Source organism: Eptatretus burgeri, chromosome 1 (assembly GCF_056783735.1).
Source record: "Eptatretus burgeri isolate ZD-2024b chromosome 1, Ebu_testis_v1, whole genome shotgun sequence".
NCBI classification, from domain to species: Eukaryota; Metazoa; Chordata; class Myxini; order Myxiniformes; family Myxinidae; genus Eptatretus; species Eptatretus burgeri.
Genome location: NC_140961.1, coordinates 40,044,479 through 40,072,388, shown reverse-complemented (window position 1 = coordinate 40,072,388; position 27,910 = coordinate 40,044,479). Strand labels below are relative to the sequence as shown.

The window sequence follows — 27,910 nt, the reverse complement described above, 5'->3', positions numbered from 1 at the left end:
TATATATATATATATATATATATATATATATATATATGTAAATACGTATGCTTACAACATACGTAATTGAAACCAGCTCTGACCTCGGCTCAATATCCTGAACATATCTGCATTGTACTGGTCTGCACAGATATGGTTGGCAAGCAGGTGCTGTGCAATGGCAGATGAAGCAGGTACAGTGGCCGGTAGTTGCTGGATATTTCTACATGCCGCATGTTCTCCATGCTGCATTCAGCATTTAAAAAGGAGCACAGACAAACAACTATAAGTTGGCAACAAAAGTGCAGGCTTTGAAGGGCCCAGTGGCTTCTTGCATTGAAGTTCTTTGTAAGGGAACTCATGTTATTAATTACCCTGCGGACATGTCAAAGCGAAAAGCAGGCGTAAGTCATTGGTTCACTTCTGGCTGTCGGTCCGTCCATTTACGAAGGTAAGTTTATGATCGAGAAACAAATTAAGTTCAATTGAATGTTATCCAGTATTTCGAACACTAATCAGAACATGAATCAGAAAATGAACCTGCCATTGAACAGTACTCTGCCTCTGAATTTGTCCCGATCACACATGTGCAGCAAGGAGTGAGATAATTTATTTTTATTCCCTCCACCTGCCGAGCAAAGAAACAAAACAAAACAAAAAATTCCAAACAGGAAACCTACTGTTTCTAAGGATGTCATAAAGGACACAAACAACAAGGACGAATAACTAATGTAACATGTTAGACAAAGTGGTGTAAAAGACGCTGCATCAACAGCGGTAAAATTCTGGAATGAAATGTTATTTTTAACACGACCTTTAAAGTCTTTATTTTATTTGAATTGAATTATTTACTTCATCACTGTAGAACACAAATCGCTTTCTTGCCGCTTCCAAAAAACCTCCAGTTTTTTAGTGCTTGGACATGTTAAATAAGGTGGTGTATAAGACACTGCACAATGGTGGTAAATTTCTGGAATATTTTTTTTATGCAACCTTTAAAATGATTATTCTATTTCAATTAAAAAGCACAAAGAAAGCAGGTCTGAAAAGCTATCTCTAACGAATATATTAGTGATAATTTCCATAACAAGTGTGATCAGTAAATTTAACAGCTGAACGAGAGATAGCAGGTAATACAACCTAAACAACTACAAATAAGACAAAGAAACACACTATAAAACAAAATATGGTACCTACAACTAAATGTCAAAAGTTGTCAGAATGACAAGAGGAAGAAAATTACAAAAATAAAAAATCTGGACAGACAAGAAATATATGTGAAAGGCTGAATGAAATGGCTAATAAGAGGGCAGCTGAAATGAGATGAAGAAGAGTTATAATAAACGCACAAGATGAAGGACATGTACACAAAGGGCTTTAAAAAATTGGCACGACTGAGTTAACGCGACAAGTGTTAGCTCTGCAGTGTCAAAACAGAAAGTAACATCACCGTCTCTGTGGATGCCAAACACTAATATTAGAACAACTACAGTACATGCACAAAGGGTGGGACAGCGTGTGTAGAGCAGACTTTTGGCATACCTGCAAAAATCTCAATTATGCACTCCCTGAGAAGTGATGGAAACATGTCCCAGAAAATATGATCGACAATGACAACATAATGCCCAGATGTAATGTGGCCAACCCATCAAGTGTGAAAGTTTAAAATGAGGCCAAGTGTGACCAGACATCACTCTCAAAAATAAGAAGGAAAAGAACAGCATTGCTCATTCGAATGTCCATACCCAAAATGAGTGACTTGATCAGACTCAGTGGTGTTGTGGTTAGAACGTTTACTCTAAGTCTGCTCTATCGGCAGTTTGACTCTTGACCCTGGCCAATCGTACCAAAAACTTTAAAAACGGTACTTCTGCTTCCTTGTTGCTCAGCATTTAGAGGACATGCCAAAGACAAACCCTGTGGGTTGGGAATCAGATGGGGAGGTAGGGTACGTTGTAGGGGGAGAGGGGCATGCCGAATTCTTCAAAAATGTTGCGCTGACTGCAGAGAGAAGAGATGCACCACTCGATGTTTCCAGCACCCGGAGTGCGAGGGGAAGTTTCAACCCCCAAGGTTAACAGGTGTGTATGTCTTATTCACGTTGCATGTTGACTGTCAAATCCTGCATTGTTTTGTCTATCCATGTGTGTGCATGATTTGTTTAAGGCAACTCTTCCATGAGCTTTCGACCCGATTAAGAAGAAAAATAAAACTTCCTTCTTTTGGGCCAGATCGGCGATATGACAACTGCATTTATAAATGCCAGCTTACAAGTTATTTTCAATAATCTCTATTCCTCTCTTTCTCTCTCCTCTATTGAGTTCTAAAATCTAGTGGCTATTTCCATCAGGGTTCCGTCCTGACGTTCAGTTATTTATAAACATCATGTGCGTTGGTCCAAAGTCATAACACAAGGACAGGCGGCAGGATTAAATGCCAATACAAAGCACAACACACGATGTGCATTTTGATTAGCCAAGCCAGACATACTGTTTACAAATGTTACAATGCAGAGACGTTTTACGTTTTGTGTCAAACAATGTTGACCAAAGTATTAATTTTAGAAGGAAAAAAAAAGAAAGAGGGAAAAGGGCACCATTAAAGTTTTGACAAAAGGCATTGTCGATTTGCAAGCCTTTCATGCAAATATCAAGAAAAGTCGATCAAAAGATTTGCAAAATGAGAGCAGTACATGGGAACAGAACAAACAGTGACGGGATCCGAAAGCCTATTACAAGAACAATGCAGACCAATTAACTTGTAGGGTATACAGTCATCTGGTTTCACATGTCCTGCCTAGTCCGAGAAAGGAAATGCCATTTGGCTGGAACCTTCTATCCCAGCATTCAAATTCGAACAAAACCTTATGTTAACCGTGACTGTTGTTTTGCGCTTTTGGCATGACTGCACGCAGAGTTTTTTTTTTGGTCGTTCTCCAACGCAAGCTTTAAAAACGTTAGTTTTGCAAACTCCCTTCTTTTTTAAATTTTGATGGAACACATCGATTTGGAACCAGAGTTTGATTGTGAATTGCTAAAAAAAAATAAAAATTATGCTCCTTTGTGAAAACTTCAAGATAAGCTACAACATATCTATTGCCCCTCTATTTCATACCGATAACATTCTCATGTTATCTAAATAATCTCACCGAGCACTCAGCCTAGTTCGTTCGACCTTGTCACATCATCATCCTGCCAATTTGGACCAAATTTTGCGAAACATTGGGACTTTGAAGTAGAATTTGAAAAAGAATCATGACGTTTGTGTTCTTGAAAGGTTGATATCCAAAGAAAGAAATCTAGTGTCTGTGTATTAGTTTTACATCTAGTCCTCAACCACTGGTCACACAAAGTTGAAAACGGTACCATATTGATCGTCGTATTGATCACCTGGGCAGTGCAAGGTTAAAAAAAAAAAATTCAAATTTGGACAAAAACGTTTTCATTATTCACATTGACAAATACAAAGCAAGCATGAATTGTACTTCACGTATATTGACGACAAGTCGTGAGCCACTGCTGATTGGCTTTGCGAGGCTATGTGCACTGTGTTTGGCTCCTGGCAAGTGACATCAATGTACCTATTTTCTGCCATTCCAGCCTTCCCAGTTCTTAAAATTCTAAAATACAAAATGACAGCAACAAACAATGCAACAAAAAGTCGGACTGGGGACCATGGGCTTGCTCGTTCTTTTAACAACCTAAATGAAAAAAAGTTTTTTGAACAAGTACTTGATGTGATGATGGCAGCGCAGAGGATTTGAAGTGTTTACATTTTCAGAGAGACACTCTACTCCATCTGTTAGACAACAGAAAGTCATATATACGACCTGGCGTAACTGTAACTTGCTTTTAAAACTGAGTGGGCTGCACACTTTTATTGTGGAGCCAATCACGTGCAGGCTCTCAAAAGGAAACCGAGACGCGATGAAACAGGTGGTTGTCTGCCATGTGCCTTGCTGAACAGCGTATCATTTTGTCATGTAAATTATGCAGTGTGTGTGTGTGTGTGTGTGTTTTATACACACGAGCTCAATGAATTCTGGTAACTCTGACATAGATTAATCGAGGATGCCTGTTGGCAGCAATTATTCGCTTATAGATTGCGTGCAATTACACCGAAGCACTAAAATAAACCAAAGCAAGAAATAAATATAATTTTTCTTTTTTTATTGCAAATTGACTTACCTTGCATCTAAAATTACATGATTAGTAGTACTCTTATGTAGTAATCCTACTGTATTAGTAGTATTAAAGGAAAGCTCAGACCACTTTGTTTTTACATCGCATCAATTGGTCCCCACCACACAATCCTTATAAGGAACCAAACCATGGCTGATACAGTGCCATACATATGGCTCATTCACAGCGATATAAGAAAACTCGGATACAAGAAGCCAGTTCAGCCTCGGCCAACCCAGCATGACCTTGCAATCCATTGTTTGGCACACTGAGTAAAGAAAGGAGGATAACAGCGGCATAATGGTTAGAACGGCGGTTCCGTGTGAGAGGACGTCAGTTCGAACCCTGGCAGAGTCATACCAAAGACTTTAAAAATGGTACGTGCTGCTTCCTTGCTTGATGTTCAACATTTAAAAGGATAGAATACAGACAAAACACCAGAGGTTGGCAACCATAGCATGGGCTTTGATGGGTTTAACAGCTTCATTCTGCATCAAAGTTCCTTGTAAAGGTAAGGGAACTCGTTTTATTAAACGGAATATAAATAGAAAACGGTGGACGTGCATTGCCTTCAAAGGGAAGCAGGCAGAGGGAGGGACAAGCAAAATAGAAAACAACTTGTTGTGTATTCATGTACGAGTCCAATCACAAGTTTGATTTGAAACAGGGAGAGGAGATTTTGCTTTCCAGAACAAACTGAATAATGAGTATGCAACACTGACATGCTGACAAGCCATATCTATGGACTGGAAGATGAGCATAACAGTGAGATAACTTGCACGACAATGTTTTTCTGACCCTATTACCCCATGTAATCATCCGTGCTTATGATACCTGCCTTTTAAAAACGCATCACTATCACAATATCGGATTCCCTAACTGCAAATGGCATATCCTTTCTCCGGGCGAAGCTATTATCCTTATCTCTCAAATGTTTCACTTTCTCTGCCTGTCTGTCCGATACAAAACAATTTGATTCTGTTAGTTTTACTCCTTTTCTCAAACCTTTTTGCTTATCTTCTTCCTTTGGTAAGCGATTCACATGCATTGTTTTCAAACAGTCATAACGGCCCGGCTCAAGCTACTCTGATCATGCTCTACATTTAACCCTTTACATTATTGCTAGCGCAACTTTCTTTTGAGGAATTGCATGCTCAAAGTTTTAAAACTTCACTCAAAAACTTGTCAATGATGCGACTCACTGTGAAGATTTGTACGTGTACGAGACATTTTTACTCGTAGCATTGCTGACAGATTTAATCAAAAGACTGCGCGTTGTACTTCACAAGCATTCTGCTCGATTCACTCTATAATTTTTTTTTCCCGAGGTAATCTTCCATCTGCTTAGAAGTCAGCTGACACTTCTTCATCTTCAACAGCCACAAATTCTCACGTCCTTCCTACTCTTCGCGAAGAACACCGTGGGGTCTTTTACGTCTACCAACGAATGCCAGAAGATTTAATGATGGCGCACACCCTGCCTGTGAGAGCCCGGGATGACAGTTTTAGCTGGGCCGAGATTCAAAGCTAAGCTCGACAGCTTCGAGGTGAGTGTGTGTACCTCTTGGCCATCCTGCCACCAATCTTCATCAGCTAACCTTGATGCTTATATATATGGTGCTTGACAAAAACAAAAATCATTTCCACTTCGCTATGAAACTCAGTATTGGGTGCTTTGGTTTGAACCTCCACTTAAAATGAGTGTAATGAAACATTTTGAAAATTGCAAATTATTCTCACTCAGATTTCAACATCACCAGAATGCATATGAAGTTATTACCTCTGCCACTGAAGGTGGATGGAGGTTGTTTTCACCACTGTCTGTCTGTGAGCAGGATATCTCAAAAAGATATGGACTGAATCGGACTAAACTTGGTGGATAGGTTGGGTGTGTGACAATGACGAAGTCATTCAATTTTGGTGAAGATCCAGATGCATATCCATATCCGAGAATTTTTTAAGTGATTCTTCACCGTTGGTCAAAAAGGAGATGTCATGATATTTCAAAAAATTGTCGGTGGATTATAACAAAACTATGTGGAAGAGTTGGGTATGTCATAAGAACAAGTCCATGAGATTTTGGCTGAGGTCCGGATGCATATCTGGCCTATCAGTGGCATACAAAACGTAAACTCTTCAGCCTGGCAGAGGTATGCGCTCTACCGAGTGCCGTTCCAGTTATAACCTTGCTTTACATAAGAAGAAAATGATTTGTAATCCAGGATACCACCAGTTAGCGCTATACGATACACATTTACATAGAGAGAATTGGCGTCTTCCCCTCATCCTGAACCCCCTCCCCCAGATATGCCATTGAGACAGAAACCATACTTGGGGTACCCTTAGGCAACATGCAAAATTTGGTTGAGTATTTTTTTTAGTTTTTGAAGCATATATAAACAAACAAGCAAACAAACAAAAACATAGATACGGTATGGTCAGGTATGGGAGCATGCGCTAGAGCAGCGTGTCGCTGCGTCCACTTTTCGCCGGTACTCCAGGGGCCTCTATCTGGCCATCCTCCAGGCAAATGCCTGGCCCATCCCCATCTCCTTGAGATGCCGATCAATCTGCCGCAACTACAAGGCACATGGTCGGCCTGTTGGCATCCTCCACTCCCTCGCTCAGAGAATCTTGTGAGCAGGATCAGCATCAGGAGATCCTTGGTCAGAGTGCAATTATCACGTGTCGAGCAAGACTGGAAGCCCCAAGGACTTAAAGACTCGGACTGTCATCCACCTGCATATGTACTGACAAGCACCACACTCCATGGTCCAGTGAACCACGACTCCCCAGGCCTGACCCAGACATCGATCGACCTCCAGCTCACAACATGCGGAAACATGAATATCACTACCAAAGTAAGTGAATCTCTGCATGACCTCAACATCCTCACCACAAACAGGTACAGACAAGGTAGCATTATCCAAGATGTCATTGAAAGCCTGGTTCTTAGTTTTGACCCAGCAAGCCCTAATCCCAGCAGCTCTGACTCTTCATTCAGCACCTCGAAGGCCCCCATAAGGACATCCAGCATCTCCGCAAAGATGACTGCATCATCTGCAAAATCAAGGTCAGACATCCTGCCATTCTCAAACGACGCACTGCACCTTCATCTCTCCGACATCCTCCCCAGAATCCAGTCCATACAAGCACTGAAAAGTGTGGAAACCAGTACACACCCCTGACGAACTCCATTAACAACTGGAAATAAATCGGAGATGGAACCACCACACCTCACAGCACTCTCAGTACCAGAGTATAGTTCAGAAATTGGATTAATCCGTTTTGGTGGCACCCCACGAAGACCAGGAATCTTCCAGAGGGCATCCTAATTCTGTGAGGCCCCAAAGAGCAAGGATATGGTCAATCGTTGACCTCTTTGGTGTAAAGCCTGACTGCTCTGGGCGCTGGTGCTCAAGCAGATGGTGGCAAACCCTATCAAGAATTCTCCGAGCAAAGGCCTTGCCCGGAACCTAGAGCAGTGTCACCCCTCGGTCGTTGTTGCAGTCCTGCCGATCACCTTTCCCTTTCCAGAGAGGGACAACAAGGCCCGCTTCCAGTCAGTTGGGATGATGGCTATGTTCCAAACAAAGCATAGAACTGCATGCAATGACACGAGTACTGTGCATAATTTCTACCAGCCCTGGGAAGATCAGCATGGATACCACAAATTCCAGGAGCTTTACCACCTTTCAACTGGTTCACCGCCACCTATGTTTCTACAAACAAAGGTGGTTCACAGTTGATTGGAGGGTCAGCAATAGGGATAGTTACACCCCTAACATCCAACTCAAAAGCTCGTGAGTCAGCCTGGTCCAGCCGCTCAAAGTAACCGGCCCAGCGGCCCTTCACTTCGGACTCCTCTGTCAAGAGCTCACCACCCTGCACACTAACTGCAGTACACCGAGGGGCTGGCTTGGAGGAAAGCAATGCACAAAATCCTCTGAAAGCAGGATAAGAATCACTTGACCACAGGTGATGCTCTACCCCCTCACAGATTCCTCGCACATAGGCCTCCTTGTCGGCCCTCAGCGCATGTAGTTTTACACCTCAGCTTCCTGAACAGCTCAGCTCTACCTTTAAGCCTGGCCCTGTGACTCTGGGCAATAGTATCTAGTGTCCCTTGGGAGACAAATTTCTTCTTCACCTGACAGTGGGTTCCAAGACATCCACAGGCAACATTAAGGATGATAGTCTTGAAGGCATTCCACAACTCTTCAGGATTCCTCAAAACACCCAAAACCCACAGAAATCCCCTGTCATCCCTGAGCTTGCTAACATCCAGCCTAGGCTGGGATGGTACCATTCTCCTGGATTTGAGCTGCAACTTCTCTGTTGCTACAACAGGCCTCTGGTTGGTATTGAGGAAATGAGCACTCTGGTAGACCCTGCAGTTCTGCAGCATCCCCCAGTGACCTTCAACAAGTACATGGTGAATCTCCTTTGCCATACCACCAGCACTGGAATGCCAAGTCCAGCGATGAGCATGTGGGTGCTGAAACCATGAACCAGCCACCCTCTGTCTACAACTTCTTGCAAAGTCAAGGAACTTGGTGCTATTCTGGTTCACAGTTCCAGACCCATGGGGACCAACACATGTCTCAGAACCATCCCTATCAGTGCTCGTCAATGCAGTGAAATTCCCCAAGACAAGAAGAGTATCTCACCTGCGGCACTGATCAACCACAGATAAAAACGCGGCGTATAATGCGTCCTTCACAGTGCGATCACTCGCCTCAGTCGGAGCATATACAGCGACCAGGGAAATGACACCCAAGTAATGACGAATCCTCAGTCTCATAATACACTGGTTGATTGGTGTTGCTTCAATTATCATGGGAGTCAGCTTGTTGGACACAGTTACAGCAACTCCTTGAGCATGGTAGGTATAGTAACCACTCACCATGATCTCACCGCTATCCAGTTTCTCAACATCAGGGGGTGCTGCAATACCGATGTTCAAACACTGGCACTCAGATAATAGTCGAGACAGGTGATCATCCTCTTTTAGAGGAAGGAAATTCCCAGCACCCACCCGAGGGAACCGTCTCAGGTTAACCTGAGGAGACCACCGACACACACCACCGTAACCCGACCCAGCAAGGTTACTCCGTGCTTTTCCTCCCAGCATCAAAGAATGGGGGCCCCAATGGCTTTTCCCCACTCCCGTCATCCGGTGAACTGTGAGCTGCTCTGTGAAGGGCAGCGACACAGGAAGTACTCCCACTGAGTGGGTTTTCAGTTTTATTTGCGTTTTTTGTGTTTGTGAAATTAAGTGTTTTATGGTGGCTGGAGTGCAAATCCTGCCAGGAACCTCCGAGGAAAGGGTAAGCCAACTGCAGGAGGACGTCCGCAGACAGGTGGGTACCAGATATGGATGGCCGTTGTCTCACAAGGAGCTTCTTCTCCCATTGGCAGGTTTTCTTTTTAATCCTGCTGGGTGTCCATATCCATACACCCTCCTCACCAGGAAACCTGGTGGGAGAGACGGTTTAGTCGCCGACAACCCGACCATGGAACAGGTTACTTCAGGTTTGCATGGTACCTGTATCAAGTCACAGATGTGATCTGGCCTGACCGAACAATACATATATGATATACTGTATACAAATTCACTTTTATAGTGTAGATATCGTGCAATCTCCTCGTGAGGGTAAAGACCGGTAATGTGGGACACTTCCGATTTTTTTTCTTTACTCGGACTTGCACTTGGACTTGAGATGTAAGGACTCAAACTTGTGGTGATGGAAGGTCGAGTATTATAGATTGAGGGATACTACAATGTTCCTGCTGTGCTGTGCTCACCCCTGAGCTGTCTGGTCATGGATTTGTTCTCCTGCAGAGATTAATTCTACAAGAACTTCGATCTTGGTGAATGCAAGTGAATGCATCATGGAAGAGCTGCGAGGGTTGAGAGAGCAGAGTGAGCGTGACTGGAGGAGAAGCAGTAACACCACCAACCTTCCTGTGACGTCAAAGCAACAGTCCTTGTGTTTCAGCCTCATCATGAGAGATGCTAATAATTTGGAGTGCATGAGATTTTCCAGAATTCAAGAGAGACAGATGTGATGCTGGGACATTCAACCCATTAGGGAGAGCAATCCAAGGGGTCAGCCGAATTACCTCTGCCACCAAAGGTGAAAGAGGTTACCCTTTCACCCCCTTTCTGTCTGTTTGTTGGATTCGCTATATATGCTAGATATTCCTTATTGTCGGGTTTTCCGTGTGTGTGTGTGTGTGTGTGTGTGTGTGTGTGTGTGTGTGTGTGTGTGTGTGTGTGTGTGTGTGTGTGTGTGTGTGTGTGTGTGTGTTGGATTCGCTAAATATGCTAGATATCCCTGATTGTCGGGTTTTCCGTCTGTCTGTCTGTGTGTGTCTGCAACGCGAGGCTCCACAGCACGAACCAGCGAACCGATTTCGATGAAACTTTGCCAACATGTGCAGTATTTGTTGTGAATGTGCGTGTTTGAATTACGTTGCCTAGCAACCACCCGTTGCTGTACAGCGGCCGAAAAACCGTGTACAGTATTTTCAATACTTGTCCTTCAGTTTTTAATGTCGAGAATCGAGACTTCGGAATTAAACACTTCGAGATATTTAGAAAATTTTACTCGAGCCGACTTTTGATTGATGTTTTATTTTTCAAATGGTAGTCCTTCAAAAATCGGGTGTCTATTCACCGTCATTTTTTATGAGGGGCTTAGGAAAGTGGGCGGAGCTTAGGGAAAGTGGACGTGGTTGATGAAAAGTGGGAGTGGCGTAGGAAAGTGGGTGTGGCTTATGAAAGTGGGTGTGGCTAATCAAAAATATTGTGTTGGTCAGGAGGTGTGGTTAAACAAGAGCATTGTGAGAAGTTTATCGGGTTTTCCGTGTGTGTGTGTGTGTGTGTGTGTGTGTGTGTGTGTGTGTGTGTGTGTGTGTGTGTGTGTGTGTGTGCGCGCGCAACGTGAGGCTCCACAGCACAAACCAGCAAACCGATGATTGATTTACCGAAAACGATTCTCCACCCACACACCACCTCCAATTATTTATTTATTTTCCGAAAACGATTCCACGACCCACACACCACCTTTAATTATTTATTTATTTCCCGAAAAAGATTCCCCACCCACACACGGCCTTATTTATTTATTTATTTTCGGTAAACAAATTCCACGACCCACACACCACCTTTAATTATTGGATTCGCTAAAAATGCGAGATATCCCTTATTTTCGGGTTTTCCGTCTGTGTGTGTGTGTGTGTGTGTGTGTGTGTGTGTGTGTGTGTGTGTGTGTGTGTGTGTGTGTGTGTGTGTGTGTGTGTGTGTGTTTTTGCAACGCGAGGCTCCACAGCACGAACCAGCGAACCGATTTCGATGAAACTTTGCCAACATGTGCAGTATTTGTTGTAAATGTGCGCCTTTCAATTTCGTTGCCGAGCAACCAACCGTTGCTGTGCAGCAGCCGAAAAACCGCGTACAGTATTTTCAATACTTGTCCTTCAGTTTTGAATGTAGAGAAACGAGACTTCGGAATTAAACACTTCGAGATATTTAGAAAATTTTACTCGAGCCGATTTTTGATTTATATTTTATTTTTCAAATGGTAGTCCTTCAAAAATCGGGTGTCTATTCACCGTCATTTTTATGAGGGGCTTAGGAAAGTGGGTGGAGCTTTGGGAAAGTGGACGTGGTTGATGAAAAGTGGGAGTGGTGTAGGAAAATGGGCGTGGGTTATGGAAAGTGGGCGTGGTTTATGGAAAGTGGGTGTGGCTTATGAAAAATATTATGTGGCTCAGGAGATGTGGTCAAACAAGAGCATTGAGAGAAGTTTATCGGGTTTTCCGTGTGTGTGTGTGTGTGTGTGTGTGTGTGTGTGTGTGTGTGTGTGTGTGTGTGTGTGTGTGTGTGTGTGTGTGTGTGTGTGTGTGTGTGTGTGTGTGTGTGTGTGTGTGTGTGTGTGTGTGTGTGTCTGCAATGCGAGGCTCCACAACACAAACCAGCAAACCGATTATTTTTCAAATGGTAGTCCTTCAAAAATAGGGTGTCTATTTACCGTCATTTTTTATGAGGAGTGCCAGTTGGCAAAATACGCAATAGGAAAAATCTTGCCAGGCAGAGGAACAATTGTATGTGAACCAATACGTCTTGGCAATGAATCTTCGTCGGTGGATCGGTCAGAATGATAAGCATCGTATCCAGCACTTCGATCATAGCGAATCCCTCGTCGCCTACCGGCTTGTCTGTCTGTTTGTTTGTCTACAGGATATCTTAAAAAGTTGTCGACGGATGTGGATAAGATTTTGTGGACAGGTTTGGTGTGTGACATGGACGAACTGATTCGATTTTGGTGAAGATTCGGATCCGGATCCGACTACTAGAATTGTTAAAGTGATTCTTCACCATTGAGAGATTGGGCTAATAATGATATATAGCATGGTATCTCAAAAAGTTGTGGACGGATTCAGATGAAACTTAATGGACATGTTGGGTGTGTGACAAGGAAGAATTGATTCAATTTTGGTGAAGATCCAGATCTGTATCTGAAAATATTTTAAGCCCTACTCACCAAACTCTCTTCCCATGGTATTCAAGGCCATCTCCACTCATGGCTCGCAGACTTCCTCTCCTGTCGCAGTCAGCATGTGGCCCTAAATGGAGTTCTTTCATCCCCTCTTCCTGTGCAGGCTGGAGTTCCTCAAGGTAGCGTTCTGGGCCCTGTTCTTTTTCTGGTTTTCATCAATGATCTCTCGGACTCTCTGGAAAATCCTCTATTTCTCTTTGCCGACGACTCCACCCTCTGCCGTACCATCTGTCATCCCTCAGACCGGCAAGCAGCAGCTTCTTCACTCACTGCAGATCTGGATAAAATCACAAACTGGTCCAACACGTGGAACATGTCTTTCAATCCAGACAAATCTCACACTCTCACTATGTCTCTTTGAAAGGACTGTTTAGAAAACCCCCCCATCCACTTTCTCAACAATCCTCTGGAAGAAGTCTTTTCTTTCAAGCTTCTAGGTCTCACTATCTGCCAAGACCTTTCCTGGGAAAGTCACATTTCCAACCTCGCCTCAAAAGCCAGTCGCCGACTGGGAATCCTCCGTCGTGCTAAGTCCTTCCTCGGCCCTCTTGAGCTCCTGACCACTTACAAAGCTTTTATCCGTAGCCTGATGGAGTACTGCTCTCCCCTCTGGGCTGGTGCTCCTGCCTCCCACCTTTCTCGGCTTCACGCTGTCGAAACCAGGGCATTTAAGATCATCGGCATCTCCCGCAATGAAGCTGAGTCTTTGGGCCTCTCACTCAATCACCGCAGGTTGGTCAGTGGTCTTTCTGTCTTCTACCGACTCCTCTCCAGCCTTGCCCCCCCTGCTCTCTCTGCGATTTGTCCCAACCACATTTCCACAGGGCGCTCAAGGTCCGCCAACAACCCCCTTCTGGTAAAACTACCAAAATCACGAATCACTGCTCATCTTCACTCTTTCATTCCTCTTTTTTCCCGCCTTTGGAATAAACTTCCTCACTCTATTCTTTCCCATTCTTCCCTCCAGGCTTCAAAACAGCTGTTCACCACCACCTCTTATCTTCCCCCATCCAAATCCTCGATCTTTTCTACCCCCGATAATCCACCCAAGCCCACTTCCTTCATTTCTCCTACTTTCCTTCCTGAAAGTCCCTGAAATGTCCATCTTCTCTTCGCCATGTTCCCCGTCCCATCCCCATCCCTCTCCCTTCCACAGTTCACCTAATGTGTCTGTTCCCCACTGTTTTGTCCCTTCCACTCCCGCCCCTCTTGTCTCATTCCCCCTTGCTGTGAGTTGTGTGTTAGCTCTCATACGAGCCTCGACCAAGGTATACAAAAAAAAAAAAAAAAAAAAAAAGCGATTCTTCAAAATTAAGAGAAAGGGCGAAACCTATATATAGCACGATATCTCAAAAAGTTGTGGACGGATTCGGACGAAACCTGGTGGACAGGTTGGGTGTGTTGCAAGGACAAATTGATTCGATTTTGGTGAAGATCCAAATCCGGATCTGGATACGAGAATTATTTATTTTTTCAAAGTGATTCTTCACCATTGAGAGATGGGGCCAAAAACGATATATAGCATATTTCAAAAATGTAATGGGCCTGTTATGTTCTCGTGGATCAGGCATTATGTGGTGGAAGTATGTGCTCCACTGAGTGCCTTTCTAGTTGAATGATGTCAAAGCAAATTCACAAATAAATTTATTGGGTTGCGGATATGGCAAAAGGAAAATGGCCGAAACGGCCTCCTCATACACTTAACCCTCCTTGTCAGCCGACAACCACGCAGCGGGAGAGGAGGTTTTGCAATCTCTTCTGTGTGTGTCTGTCTGTCTGTGTATCTGTCTGTCTGGGCCGTAACATTTTTACCGTAACATTTGAACTTTTGTCATCAAACTTTCAACAAAGCTTTATGATGAGAATATGAGAATGATTAATTCATTAATAATTTGGGCAAAAGGTCAAAGTCACAGAATCATCACTTTTCATCCAATTGACCTGAATTTTAAGAATTTGCATTGAAATTGATTGGGTCACTGAATTGGTTCACCCTCTGTGACTCTGTGAGTCTGACTCAATCAGCGAACTTTCCCACCCGGGTTTCTCCCAATGGCAAATCTTCCCTCCTGAAGTTGGTGATGACAATCTTCCCCACCAGTGTCTTGCTTGTCCTATGCCCCAATTGGTTCATCTGATTATGTGTTTGTGAAGGGCAACATCTCTCTGGCCATTCTCAGAGAACAGCCTCTGCACAGGTGAGTCTGGCAGTTAGTTCGCTCAGTCAGACTGGCAAGGACTGCAAGTAGCCATCACACTTCAAGACTGGTCTCCTATATCCACTGCCACTAACATCGATTCAGCCTGGGAATTCTTCCCTAGAAACCTGCTCTCTCTTATGCACAGATTCATCTCATCTCGTCTTCAGTTATCCTACTCAACCACCCACTCCTGGTACTCTGAATCCTGTGTTGCGGCTGTTGCCTCAAAACAACTTGCATTCTCCTCCTGAAAGGCAAATCCAACCGAAGGCAACCTCAGATCATTACACAAAGCCCCCCAACAAGTGTGTGTCTACTCTCAGGAGAGCCAGAAAACAACATCTGTGCATTCTCAAGAATGACCTTTCAAACTTGTCTCCCTCCTCCACAACCTGTTGGCTCCTTGTCAAGTCGGTCTCTGGTGTATGCTCCCGTTCTATTCCTTCCCTCACTTCAAATGGCACCACAACCGACTCCGCTCATGAGAAGGTCGACTGGCTCAATTCTGTTGTTTGCTTCAAAATCTTGTATGTCTGTCTCTGTCTCTGTCTCTGTCTCTCTGTACTCATCCTTTCCAGTCATACCCAAATGCTCATGGATTTTGTGTCTTTTGCACCTGAAAAGGTGGAAAAGTTTCTGGTAACCCTCGACTCTGACTCTGCATCTGGACCGGACGGCATCAGCTCACGTGTCCTAAAAACCTGCTCTGCTCGTCTTGCACTTCCTCACTCTGCCCTTTTTATCCTGTCATTTACCCGAGATCATCTTCCATCTGCTTGGAAATCAGCCAACATCACAGCATGACATAAAAAGGTGCAAAAACAGATCCCCTTAAGTCCAGGCCAATTAGCTTACTTCCAATCATTAACAAGATCATGGAATCCATCATCGCAGTTGACATAAAATAATTCCTTTTCACCAACAATCTCATCTCAGATCATCAATTCAGATTCAGACCAGGTCACTCCACCTTGGACATGCTGCTTCTACTCTCCCAGCAATGGAGGTCCTCAATATCAGTCATGATATTAGGGTCATCTCCCTGGACATATCTCGTGCTTTTGATACAGTCTGGCATCCTGCCTTGCTCTCCAAACTGTCTGCCTATGGAATCCAACGCCATCTCCACTCTTGGATTACTGACTTCTTCCACTCTTATAGCCAATGTGTGGCTCTCAACGGAACCCTTCCTTCTCCTCTCCCTGTCAAAGCTGGAGTACAAGGCAGTGTTCTCGGCCCCATCATATATTCCTCGTCTTAATCAATGATCTCACTGACTCTCTGGAAAATCTTCTTTATCTCTTTGCTGATGACTCCACTCTCTGCCGTGACATCTCTCATACTTCTGACAGAGAGGCAGCAGCATTTTCCCTCTCCTCAAACCTTGACAAAAAACACAGACTGGTCAAAAGACACATTTCAAAATTGGCCTCCCAAGTCATATGCCAACTGGGCATCCTCCATCATGCAAAGTCCTTCCTTGGCACACCTGAGCTCCTGTCCACTTACAAGGCTTTCATCCACAGCTTGATGGAATACTGCTCTCCCGTCTGGGCTGGCTCCCCTGCCTGATATCTTGCTCAGGTTGACGCCTTGTAAACCAAGGCTTTCAATATCATTGGAATCTCTCACAATGAAGCCGAGTGTACGGGCTTATCACTTCGCCATCGCCAACAGGTCGGTGGTCTTTTTGTCTTCTTCTGCCTCATTTCTGAACTTGCTCTCTCTGCCCTCCCTGTGCTTTGTCCGCCCCCCCCACCCCTCCCCCCAACCAGGTATCTGTTAGTGACATACACGGTCCACCAGCAACCCCTTCCTAGTAAAACTGCCAAAATCAAGAACCACTAATCACTTCCACTCACATTTATTCCTTTTTTTACCCCACCTGTGGAATCACCTTCCATACTCTCTTTACTCTACTCAATTTCATTCTTCTCTCCACGTCTTCAAGACAGCTGTTCACCACCATCTCGGGTCACTCCCCATCCAAAATCATGATCTTTTCTTCACTCGTTAAACCATCCTCAACCCTCGCAAAATTTTGCTTCTGTATCCATCTTGTCCAACCCTTGCATTCTCCCCTACCCCTCATCATTACCCCCATCCTTTGTTTATCTGCCTATGACTATTTTCTCCCTCGGCCATGCTGTAGGTATTCGCCCCTTCTCCTGCTGTTCCTTTTGTTATGTTATGTTATGTTATTGTTGTGGAGCCGAGCGTCGGCTGCGAGCACGACCGCTAGGTGGAGCGGCAGGGTCGACTCTACCGAACCCCCAGAATCTAGATCGTACCTTTCGGAAAACTCCGAGGGTACGGGTCCCTTACAGGACTGTGAATCGTCAATAATTCCACCACGTGGGACAGGGTTATTTGCCAAACTACAAAATACCTAGAGACCCACGTGGCGAGCTACTGAGTATTCACACCTTCGACGGACCTCGAACGGGACGAGTTGTTTCCGTGCTAGACCCGTGCGTGACCCGAGCGGATGGTCACCGAGCTTCCGTCGGTCCCAAATGCACCCCACTATGGCAACAACGGCCTTCTTTAATTCCCCAACACTGACCTGTTGCAAATCCAATGGAGGTAAGGACGAGGACGAGCTGAAACATTCAACAAGGGATTTATTTACAATAAGGAAAGGGGAAACACAGAGCAGAATTAAACCGACTATAAAGAAATGCAATGTATAAAGAGCAAGCACTTAACGATTTCTACTTACAGACGGGCCCACAGACAGACAGACAGACAGACACACACACACACACACACACACACACACACACACACACACACACACACACACAAATACCCAGAAGGATATGGACCTGCCCGCTTCGTGCGGTTTGGCTGAGACGAGCGAACCAGGCCAGCGTCGAGATTCGGTCAGAAGAACCAGGCGCCAGCGAGACGTGAGCAGACGAACCAGGCGCCAGCGGCGGGACAAGCAGAGCCCAGAACACGCACTCGAGAAGCGGTCAGAAGAACCAGGCGCCAGCGAGATGCGATCAAAGTCGAGAGCTCCGTACAGCACGCGTCCCGACAACCAAAAACTCTCCTCTCGGTCCGATCGCGCTGCAACCTTATTCAACCTTGTCCAGGGGGGAGGGGACGCCTCCTCCCTTCCCGCTCTCCCTCACTGGACGGTTATGGCGTGCAAAGTGCGCTTGTCGCCCTGTCATTGGCCAAAACGGGCGCCAAGGCCGTTGATTGGACCGGGGGGGGGGGCGTGACGGCCGTCGCTGTGGACTGCCCCCCAAACAGGCAGAGGAACATTATCCGGCCTGGGCTGTGGTCATTGGACAACCGCCGAGGAACTCGCTCGCATCTCCCTGATTGGGCGAGAACCGCCGCAAGGCTCCTACTTGAACTCTGCCCACCACGGGAGCCATGGCGTCGGCCAGAGCGAGGTGAAGGTGATGGTGATGCTGGTGTTGTTGTAGAAGATTTATGGATGCAATAATAAAAACCCTATCAAAATAACTCCGCAGCACATGAACATTTAATTACCCATTAAACAAGGGAAAGGAAGCTATCTATCCACATTTACTTATCGATATAACTGTTCTATAGGACCTGTATGTTGAGTGCTCATGGCTTCCAGATTCGTAACATTATGTCCTGATCCATTCTGTGTTGGAGCAATAGGCAATGGCTCAGAGCACTTGGATTTTATGTTCAAACTAATTGGACCCACCCCACGAGCCTTGAAAGTTTGCCTCCATGTAAAATAATATGGCTGATAAAATGTTGTATATGGGATTAAAAAAAAAAAAAACTCAGACACGAGAAGCATGTTCAGCCTCAGCCAACCCAACACAACCTTATAAGTCATCATAAACATATGTAGAATAATAATAACCATTCCTTTCAGGCCGTGAGGCACATTGGAGCTTCTGAGGCAGTTTCATTTCGCTGAGAAGTCCAATCCTGGACGGGTCGCCACTCCCATGTAGGATGCTCACATGGCTTATCACCCCAGTAAGATGGTACTCACTTTGCTGACCTCGCAAGGATGACAGGCTGAGTCATCCCACCTGGTATTATTTCAACAGAATGATAGAGGCTCAAACTCAAGGCACTAAGATCTTAAGCCAGCCACCTTAACCGTTAAGCCAATGCCAGGCTAAGCAAAGTACGATAACAGAGAATAGAGTCTGGTGGATGTACATTGCCTTTAAAGAAAAGTGATTGTTGTATTTTTAACGGAGATATTATGTTAATGGCGAAGTTCGTACCGACCACATGCAGGATAAGGATATTATTAGATAGTGGACCAATGAAGAGGGTATAAGAAACAAAGAACCCAGCCTCGTGAGGCACGTGCTCAGATAGTAATGCCATGTAAGCTAGTCGAGATATTTTCAAAATTACACGATGTAAAGGCGTTTGGGGTGGGGGGGGGGGTGAATGGATGTGGATGAGCCGAGAGTGTTGTCCCAACGTGGCAGAGAATAGAGGAAAAGAAAATCGACATTTTGAGAAGTGTGACGTAAAACGGTAATCTTCAGGTCTTTGCAACATTGCAAACGTATACACCGTTTGGCCACTTCATTAGGAACTATGTTAAGTATGGTTGGCCCAATCTTGCCTTCATTGCAGCCATGATTTCATTTGGCAGAGACTCCACAATGTTAAAAAAACATGCATCAAATTATGCAAAGGCAGCAAAGAATAGCATCTGTAAGGTCATGAGTACAAAATCTGAGCATGACTTATTTATTTGATTTTTTTTTTCGACTTCACAGCCACAAAATCATTCATTATCAAGTGTATAGTTTAAAGATGCAGACTTACCGAAGTTGAAAGAGGAACTCGTGCTGATTCTCATGCACGGTGACTGTTGCTTTTTGGCACCTTTTTGATATGTACCTAGTTACGTGCCATTTTGAGATTTATTGTTAGCCTTAATGTTCTTGCGTATGACAGCTTGGCTGTTGGGTAGCTATCATTTTGGTAGGGCGCGACTATGCCGCTGATGCTGTGCCCCCTACACCAGTACACTGGTACTCATTTTGCCGATCCCGGAAGGATGACAGGCTGAGTCAACCCCACCTGGTGTTAATTCAGTAGCCAATGGGACTCGAACTCAGGACCCTAAGATCCCAAGTCAGCCACCCTAGCCACTAAGCCAACACCAGGCTGTATTGTTAGCCTTGCCAATTCCTGAAGTGACTGGAGAGAGGGTATTGTAATCGGTCAGTGTGTCAGTGAGTCCGAACGCAGACAGATTTTACGACCGCGCCCCAATCTGCGTTAAGCACAGTTCGACAAAGTTTCCTCATGCAAGGTTATTATTTTTTATACCTAATTTAACAATAAGTTGATTTTGTAGCTTAAATGCTGATTCTGTCAAAGATATCCACGCCTGTTCCACACTATGTTTGCCCACTACGCCCGTCATTTTAGGTATGGTGCGACGCCTATGGAATTGATTTGGGTGCCCGACTGGCCTTAGGCACAGTTTTAAAAAGTTCTCTAATTTAACCACAAGTTGATTTTTTTTTTCTTTTTAACTTGAATGTGCATCATGTCCAAGTTAGATGTGATCGATCCTCTTTTTTATTTTTTATTTTGTAGTCTCTTCACCATGTCTGTCTGTATAATCTGTGTGTGTTTTGTCAAAGGCTTATCTCGACATACTGTGTTATCTCTACTCGTTCTAGTGGAGGTTGGTCTGTGTGTGATAAATATCCTGCGAGCTCATATATAAATTGATAATAATAATTCGACAGGTTAACTTTTACTATAATGGATGGAATTAACAGGAAACCGAGATATGTTAACCATTGTGGGAAGCAAGGAAAAGCTGACGTTTTGGGCATTAACCCTTCGTCGGAGCAAAAGAAGACTTATTTTCTCCGCTCTTTTTGCACCGACGTTGGGTTGATGGCGGATCGGCTTCTCCTTGCTTCCCACGGCGCTTCGCGTACTTTGATTATCATCTTATTGATTCCATCCATTATTGTGCCTGTCTGACAATGCAAAATGACACCAACCTTCAGGATTAGGATTAGTTCCCCCATTCTAACTTTTATGACATATGAACCATTATGGACGTATATTTTTCCTTACGATAGATGTGGATGCAGGAATTTATTGCATGACTTATTAGCCTCACTCGGTCCCGAAGGAAAATGAAAAGCTATTGTAATGGTGCTGCGTCGGTGAGTAAGTGAGCGCGTGAGTCTGCACTGGTTATCGTATCTACTGCAATCTGTATAGCATGTCAAAATGCTGTATTGTTAAATGCTCTTCCCACAATTAAACGCTCTGTGATTTTATTATGGCCAAGCCTCAGGAAATTTTTAGCAAGTGGTTTTTTTTTTTTCCCATCATAATTTTGCTCTTCAAACGGCTTTCCGATCAAGCAAAGATCACATGTCACGTGATCAAGCTGGTTTGCTTTCTCAGTAGCTTGCTCACTCACCTTGGAAATCAAGCTAAATTTGCATTTTCAAAGAATGTGAATCCCCTGGAAATCAAGCCAATTTTCATCTTTTAGTAGTGTGCTCACCTGGGAAATTAAGCAAATTCACGTTGTTTTTTTTTTTCTTTTTGTCCACGTGCTCCTCTTGGCAATTAAGCTCATTTGCATTTTTTTTGTAGTGTGCTCACCTTGGACATGAAGCTAATTTGCATTTTCAGTAGTGTGCTCACCTTGGAAATCAAGCTAATTTGCATTTTCAGGTAAATATAAAATTCAAGAGTGCGGTTGCAACAACCATCCAGTTTCCGAAGCTCTGTCTACGTGGCTTAATTTTGGTTGGTGAACTATTTTATTAACCTTTATTACGAGTTGGATTCAGAACCAATTGTGACTCAGACTCGACTTAACTCTCACAAAAAAAGCAGTTTCAAGGATATTTCAGAAGTTTCTGGAAGATTAAATTCCGTTTCATAACATTAAGACACAAGTAAGAGACGGTCGATAAAGATGTCTACACATAGAATTTTGGTTCAGTCTGCAGAGAGTTGTTTTATGTGTACGTGAACGGTTGCCAAAGACGTGTATCAATCCCCCATCATTATTACCTGTAAGCTGGAACATCAGGATTTGAGATCATCACAGATTCGAGGTGGAATCGTCCATCACCAAGGAATCTGGAGGAAGGGTGGCAGGGAATGAAAATGGGCTAAAGAGAGCTGTGCTTGTGAGGATGTTGCTGTGGAAGTAAGGAAGGATAATATGAAGGAGGAGAATGAATGCAGGACACAAGGGACAGGGAAGTTTTATGGGAAGGAAGAGGATTAAAACAAGTAAATAATTAAATTGTTTTGACCAATTTTTATCCATAACAATGTGCCTATGAACCATTGTTTGGCACTCACATGATGGCATCTGTATCTGCAGCTTTTCCAAGAAATGGAGATGTACATCCCAGTACCTCCCCTGGAGACAGAGGTAATTGCTGAGGAGCAGACACGTGGAATCTGTCTGACAAATGTTTGACAGCTACCTGGCAGGGACATGCACGTAGCTGGAGATAAACAGACTGAATACAGGTATTGACGACAAACATTTATGGATAAAGGGTGTTTTGGGAAAAGTGATAAACAGTAATGATAAATTTTATTTTTAAAAATTTCAATTATTCAAAAACCGCACTGCCAATCTAGCCAAAGGTATTACAAACTTGGTAACTCTCTGTAAGGAGAATTAAAATGCACTTTCTTACCTGAAATAGCAAATAAATATATATATATATATATGTATATATATATATATATACATATATATATATATACATACACACACATATGACCGTTTTTACAGCCATTTTTCCCTGCTGTGCAGGGGTTGGGCTTTTTCTTGAGGCAATGTTTTTTATGGCCGGATGCCCTTCCTGACGCCAACCCTGGTCGCCTCTTACGACACGCAGGGATATGGTACACCTATTCTAACCAGGGCATACACCGGGACCAGTACACTGGTACTCATTTTGACGACCTCGGAAGGATGACAGGCTGAGTCAACCCCCTGGTGTTAATTCAGCAGCCAACGTGGCTTGAACTCAGGACCCTGGGATCCCAAGCCACCACCCTAACCACTAAGCCAACACCAGGCTTCATACATACATACATATATATATATATATATATATATATATATATATATATATATATATATATATATATATATACAGCAATATCATGTATCATGCACAGCAATTGATGTTGCTAAAGTGGTTGGGTTCAAACATCATTTGTGTGGAATTTCACTATGGAAAAAAACTCGAGGCCGACAGGATATCCGAGAAGTATGCACACTCGCCTCTGAGCTGTATAGCCCGGGTTCAAATCCCGACATAGCTATAAATTGTCATTCTGGTGTTTTGCATGCTCCGAGAGGCATCAATGTGTGTGCAGTCCCTCAGATGGATGTTAAACTGGGTGTCCCATCTGCCGGAATTAGTTGATGGACGTTAAAGATGCCATTGTCCGTCGTGAAGAGTAGGCGATCTATTTTCAGCACCCTGGCCAAATTACAAATATCTGCTCAAACCGACATCCAGTGGCTTCAGAATGTATTCACACTGCTCGGCTTTTGTCACATTTTGTTGTTAAAGCCTGAATTTAAAATGGATTAATTTTACATTTTTTGTCGCCGGTCTATACAAAATACCCCATAATGACAAAGTGAAAAAATATTTTCAGAAATTCTTACAAATTAATGAAAAATGAAAAGTTGAAATGTCTTTAGTCAATCAGTATTCAACCCCTTTGCGATGACACTCCAAATTGAGCTCAGATGCATCTAACTTCCTTTGATCATCCTTGATATTTCTCTACAACTTGATTGGAGTCCACCTGTGGCCAATTCAATCGATTGGACATGATTTTGAAAGAAACACAACTTTCGATATCAGGTCCCACACTTGACAATGCATGTCAGGCAGAAACTCTCCCATCAAGTCCAAGGAACTGTCCGTAGAACTCCAAGATGGAATTGTGAGGAGGCATAGATCTGGGGAAGGGTATAAAACAATTTCTAGAGTGTTTAAAGTTCCAAAGAGCACAGTGAGCTCCATCATTAGGAAATGGGAAGAGTATGCAACTACCCAGACTCTTCCTAGAGCTGGCCGTCCAACCAAAATGAGCAACTGTGCAAGAAGGACCTTGGTCAGGGAGGTGATGACTAACTTAATGACCACTCTGACAGAACCACAAAGTTCCTTGGCTGAGATGGGGGAACCTGCCAGAAGGACAACAATCTCTGCAGCAATTTACAAATGGAGGCTTCATGGTAGAGTGGCCAGACGTAAGCCAGTCCTGAGAAAAAGGCACATGACAGCACGCCTGGAATTTGCAAAAAGGCACATGAAAGACTCAAAGCATGAGGCAAAAGATTCTGTCGTCTGATGAAACAAAAATTGAACTCTTTGGCCTGAAAGTAAAGCACTACGTCTGGTGGAAACTGAGCACAGCTCATCACCGATCTAACACCATCCCTGTCATGAAGCATGGTGGTGGCAGGATCATGCTATGGGGATGGATGCTTTTCAGTGGCAGGGACTGGGAGATTTGTAAGGATAGAGGGAACAATGAATGGAGCCAAATACAGGCAAATCCTTGAGGAGAACCTGCTTCAGAGTGCAAAAGACCTTTGACTGCGGCAAAGATTTACGTTCCAACAGGACAATGACCCCAAGCATACAGTTAAAGCAACACTGAAAGGGCTTCAGAACAAGAACATGAATGTCCTTGAGTGGCCCAGCCAAAGCCCAGACTTGAATCCCATTGAGAATCTGTGGAAAGACTTGAAGATTGCTGTTCACCGACACTCCCCATACAACTTGACAGAGCTTGAGCAAATCTGCAAGAAAGAATGGGAGAAAATCCCCAAATCCAGATGAGTAAAGCTGATGCAGACATACCCAAGAACACTTGAAGCTGTAATCGCTGTCAATGGCACTTCTACAAAGTATTGACTAAGGGGGTTGAATATTTATTGACACAAGACATTTCAGCTTTTCATTTTGAATAAATTTGTAAAAATTTCTGCAAACATGTTTTCACTTTGTCATGATGGGGTATTTTGTGTAGATCGGTGACAAAACATTTAAATTTAACCCATTTTTAATTCAGGCGATTCGTTTTATTCATTTTTCATTCATTTTTAATTCGTAACACAACAAAATGTGACAAAAATCGAGGGGTGTCAATACTTTCTGAAGGCATTGTAGTTGAGTAAGAGGCTGAGCCGGTCAGCTCGTGGAAGACTTGGGCCAAACACTTCCCCGGCCAAACCCACAAGGTGGAAATAATTGTCGTCATTCGACTCATCATCTCCCATCTGTGGAATTGCCTTCCTGAGGCTTTTCTATCTCCCTCTTTCCTCCAGGACTTGAACATGGCAGTGCACCCACCATCTCAAGTCATCTCCTATCGCTACCCTGTTACTGTTGGTTCATTAACCTTCATCACATTGCTCGTACATAAATCAACCTTATAAAGAAAACAATGGCAATTTCAAAATTAGGTTACATCACACACCATGGATTTTAGAAGAACACCACCACCAATTTATGACTTATTGATGGGTCTTCTCTAATAATGTCAATATAAATTTAAATAATAAGCACTTGTATTATTTTGCAGAGATTAGACCGACAGGTATATGGCTTTAAAAAGACAAGTCACATGGACATTCATCCGCTTTTCAATGGTGTATCTCATGTCATATCAACAATAATAATAATAATAATAATAATAATAATAATAATAATCATCATCATCATCTACTCTCAGGATTAACAACAGGAAGTAATGGCAGCAACCTATGTGGTGTATGCAGACTGGCAACCATCTCAACAGAAATACCTGCAATGCAGACAAAAACTGAACCGTGCCAAGAAGGGAAAGACGTTTGCCATGTTCGAAGTTTGTCTGCAGTGTGTCCACAAAATGTCCCACATCTATCTGGATGTCCACAAATACGTATAAAGTGCGTACTCCTGCGGTCACCTCAATCGGAACTGCGGAAGCACACGTATACAAACCAAAATGTGAGATGGAGTAAAACGATATATAACGAAGAGCAAACGTGTGAAGGAATTCGTGTTAAGATGCAAATAATTTTGTTTGTGAAAACGTGCAGCAAAACTCGATGAGAGAAAGACATGGAAACGAGCTCTGAAAATGAAACATTATGAAAAAAAAAGTCTGGATAGGCTGTGTCTGGATCCGTACCTTAACCAAAACCTAATCGGCTTGTTCTCGTCACCAGACCAAACTCATCCTCCAAATTTTCTCATAACCCATCCACAACTTTTTGAGATATGGTGCTATACTGTATATAGTTTTTGGCACTATCTCTCATTGGTGAAGAATCACTTAAATTCTAGTATCCGGATTCAGATCTTCACCAAAATCGAATCAATTTGTCCCTGTCACACATCCAACCTGTCCATAAAGATTCATCCGAATCCGTCCACGTTTTCAAATATGCTCACTGACAAACAAACAAACAAACAAAGAGACAAGCAGAAGTAAATACATAACCTCCATCCACCGAAGGTGGACGAAGGTAAAAAAAGAAAAAAAAAGACTCGGACAAACCTAGACACGAGTGCCCATAATGTACAAGGAAGTCAGCAGACAATGCCCTGGCAGTGAAATCATCTACACAGCAGGCACCGTAAGCAACGTCTGCCAGTATGGACACCAGCACTCCAGTCAACCTGCAGACAAAGAGAAGACCAGCAAGGTGTCTCATTGCTCAAAGTCTAACAGGCTATAAACCTCCAATGTCTCTGTCTAAAAGACTCCTCAGAATCCCCAGTTTTATTCCTTTAATAAAGCGAATCTTTTATCCGGCAGTCTGACCCACATATTTATGTTTTATTTTTATGCATAGACAGACGTTGATGGAAGAGCTGAAAAGTTAGTTTCACACAGTTGCGATTCTGATACATCAGTAAAATAATCCTTTCCCTACCTTTGCAAGATGTCTGCAATTGTGCAGGCAAAAAGGAGAAGACCTTCGGGAAACTGCAAGGCCACTGAAAAAATAAACACGCACACACACACTTTTATAGTATGGACTGTTCCTCCACTGAATGAACAATCTCTTGGTTTCTGCTTCCACAGTTTTTCTAGCACAACCATGGCCAAAATCAGGTTGATTCAATCTTCATCAACTTTTCTGTCATAAATATAACACGTACTAACAATGCCAGCTCCTCATCAATTCCTCATTTTGTACCGTGTGTTGCTTTGTTGCGACGTATTGATTTCAAGGTCTTTTGGAGCTCCAGGCGGTAATTCGACGGGAGTGCAGACACGAGGGAAGACACGAATGGGTCCGACAATCCTTCATCGCTTTGCTCTTCATCCGCACAGACGACCAATAAAAAACGTCAGTTTATGATCGAGGAACAACTTGATTTCAATTCGATGTTATATTTTGAACATGAATCGGAAAACTAACCGGTAGTTTAGCAGTACTTTGGCTCTGAATTTGTCCTAATCGTGCATGCGTCGAGAGGAGTGAGATAATTTTTATCTTCTGTCTGTCTGGCAGTCAAACAAAATTTAAAATCATTCCAAACAGGAAACTTTCTGTTTTTAAGGACATCATAAAGGACACAAACAACAGGCATGAATAACTAATGTAACGTGTTAAATAAGGTGGTGTAAAAGGCACTGCATCAATGGCGGTAAACTTCTGGAATTAATTTTTTTCTACAACCTTTAAAATCTTTATTTTATTTCAATTGAGTTCTATACTTTAACAACGTAGAAGACAAATCAATTTCTTGCTGCTTCCAAAAAACCCAGTTTTGTAGTACTTCGACATGTTAAACAAGGTGGTGTACAAGACACTGCATCAACGGCGGTAAACTTCTGGAATTTTTAGATCCTCGTGGAGGATCTCTAAGTCTTACTCACGTTGTTGTTCTTCATCTTCTTCTTGTGGACTTTTTTGTTTCACAGCCTACAGTTTTCATCTAAACTTCCTGAAACTTGGCATATATAT

At 43.4% G+C, this 27,910-nt stretch overlaps 2 protein-coding genes across 3 annotated transcripts in view; one reads left to right on the top strand and one right to left on the bottom strand.

Annotated features, from left to right (window-relative positions):
* The window catches only part of DPH1 (diphthamide biosynthesis 1), a 53,937-nt gene that overhangs the window by 17,585 nt on the left and 8,442 nt on the right, over positions 1–27,910 (bottom strand). For both annotated transcript variants that reach the window (XM_085880483.1, XM_085880493.1), the window contains exons 2-7: positions 27,137–27,259; positions 26,870–26,933; positions 26,491–26,612; positions 25,753–25,907; positions 22,261–22,388; positions 21,964–22,032 (exon numbers count right to left, since the gene is read on the bottom strand). In XM_085880483.1, the coding sequence (XP_085736609.1) occupies positions 21,964–22,032; positions 22,261–22,388; positions 25,753–25,907; positions 26,491–26,612; positions 26,870–26,933; positions 27,137–27,259 (661 nt within the window). The remainder of the gene's footprint in view (positions 1–21,963; positions 22,033–22,260; positions 22,389–25,752; positions 25,908–26,490; positions 26,613–26,869; positions 26,934–27,136; positions 27,260–27,910) is intronic.
* Positions 22,297–27,910, top strand: part of SART3 (spliceosome associated factor 3, U4/U6 recycling protein) — a 103,680-nt gene continuing 98,066 nt past the window's right edge. The window contains exon 1 of the mRNA XM_085880456.1: positions 22,297–22,434. The gene's annotated coding sequence lies outside the window, so the exon portion shown is untranslated. The remainder of the gene's footprint in view (positions 22,435–27,910) is intronic.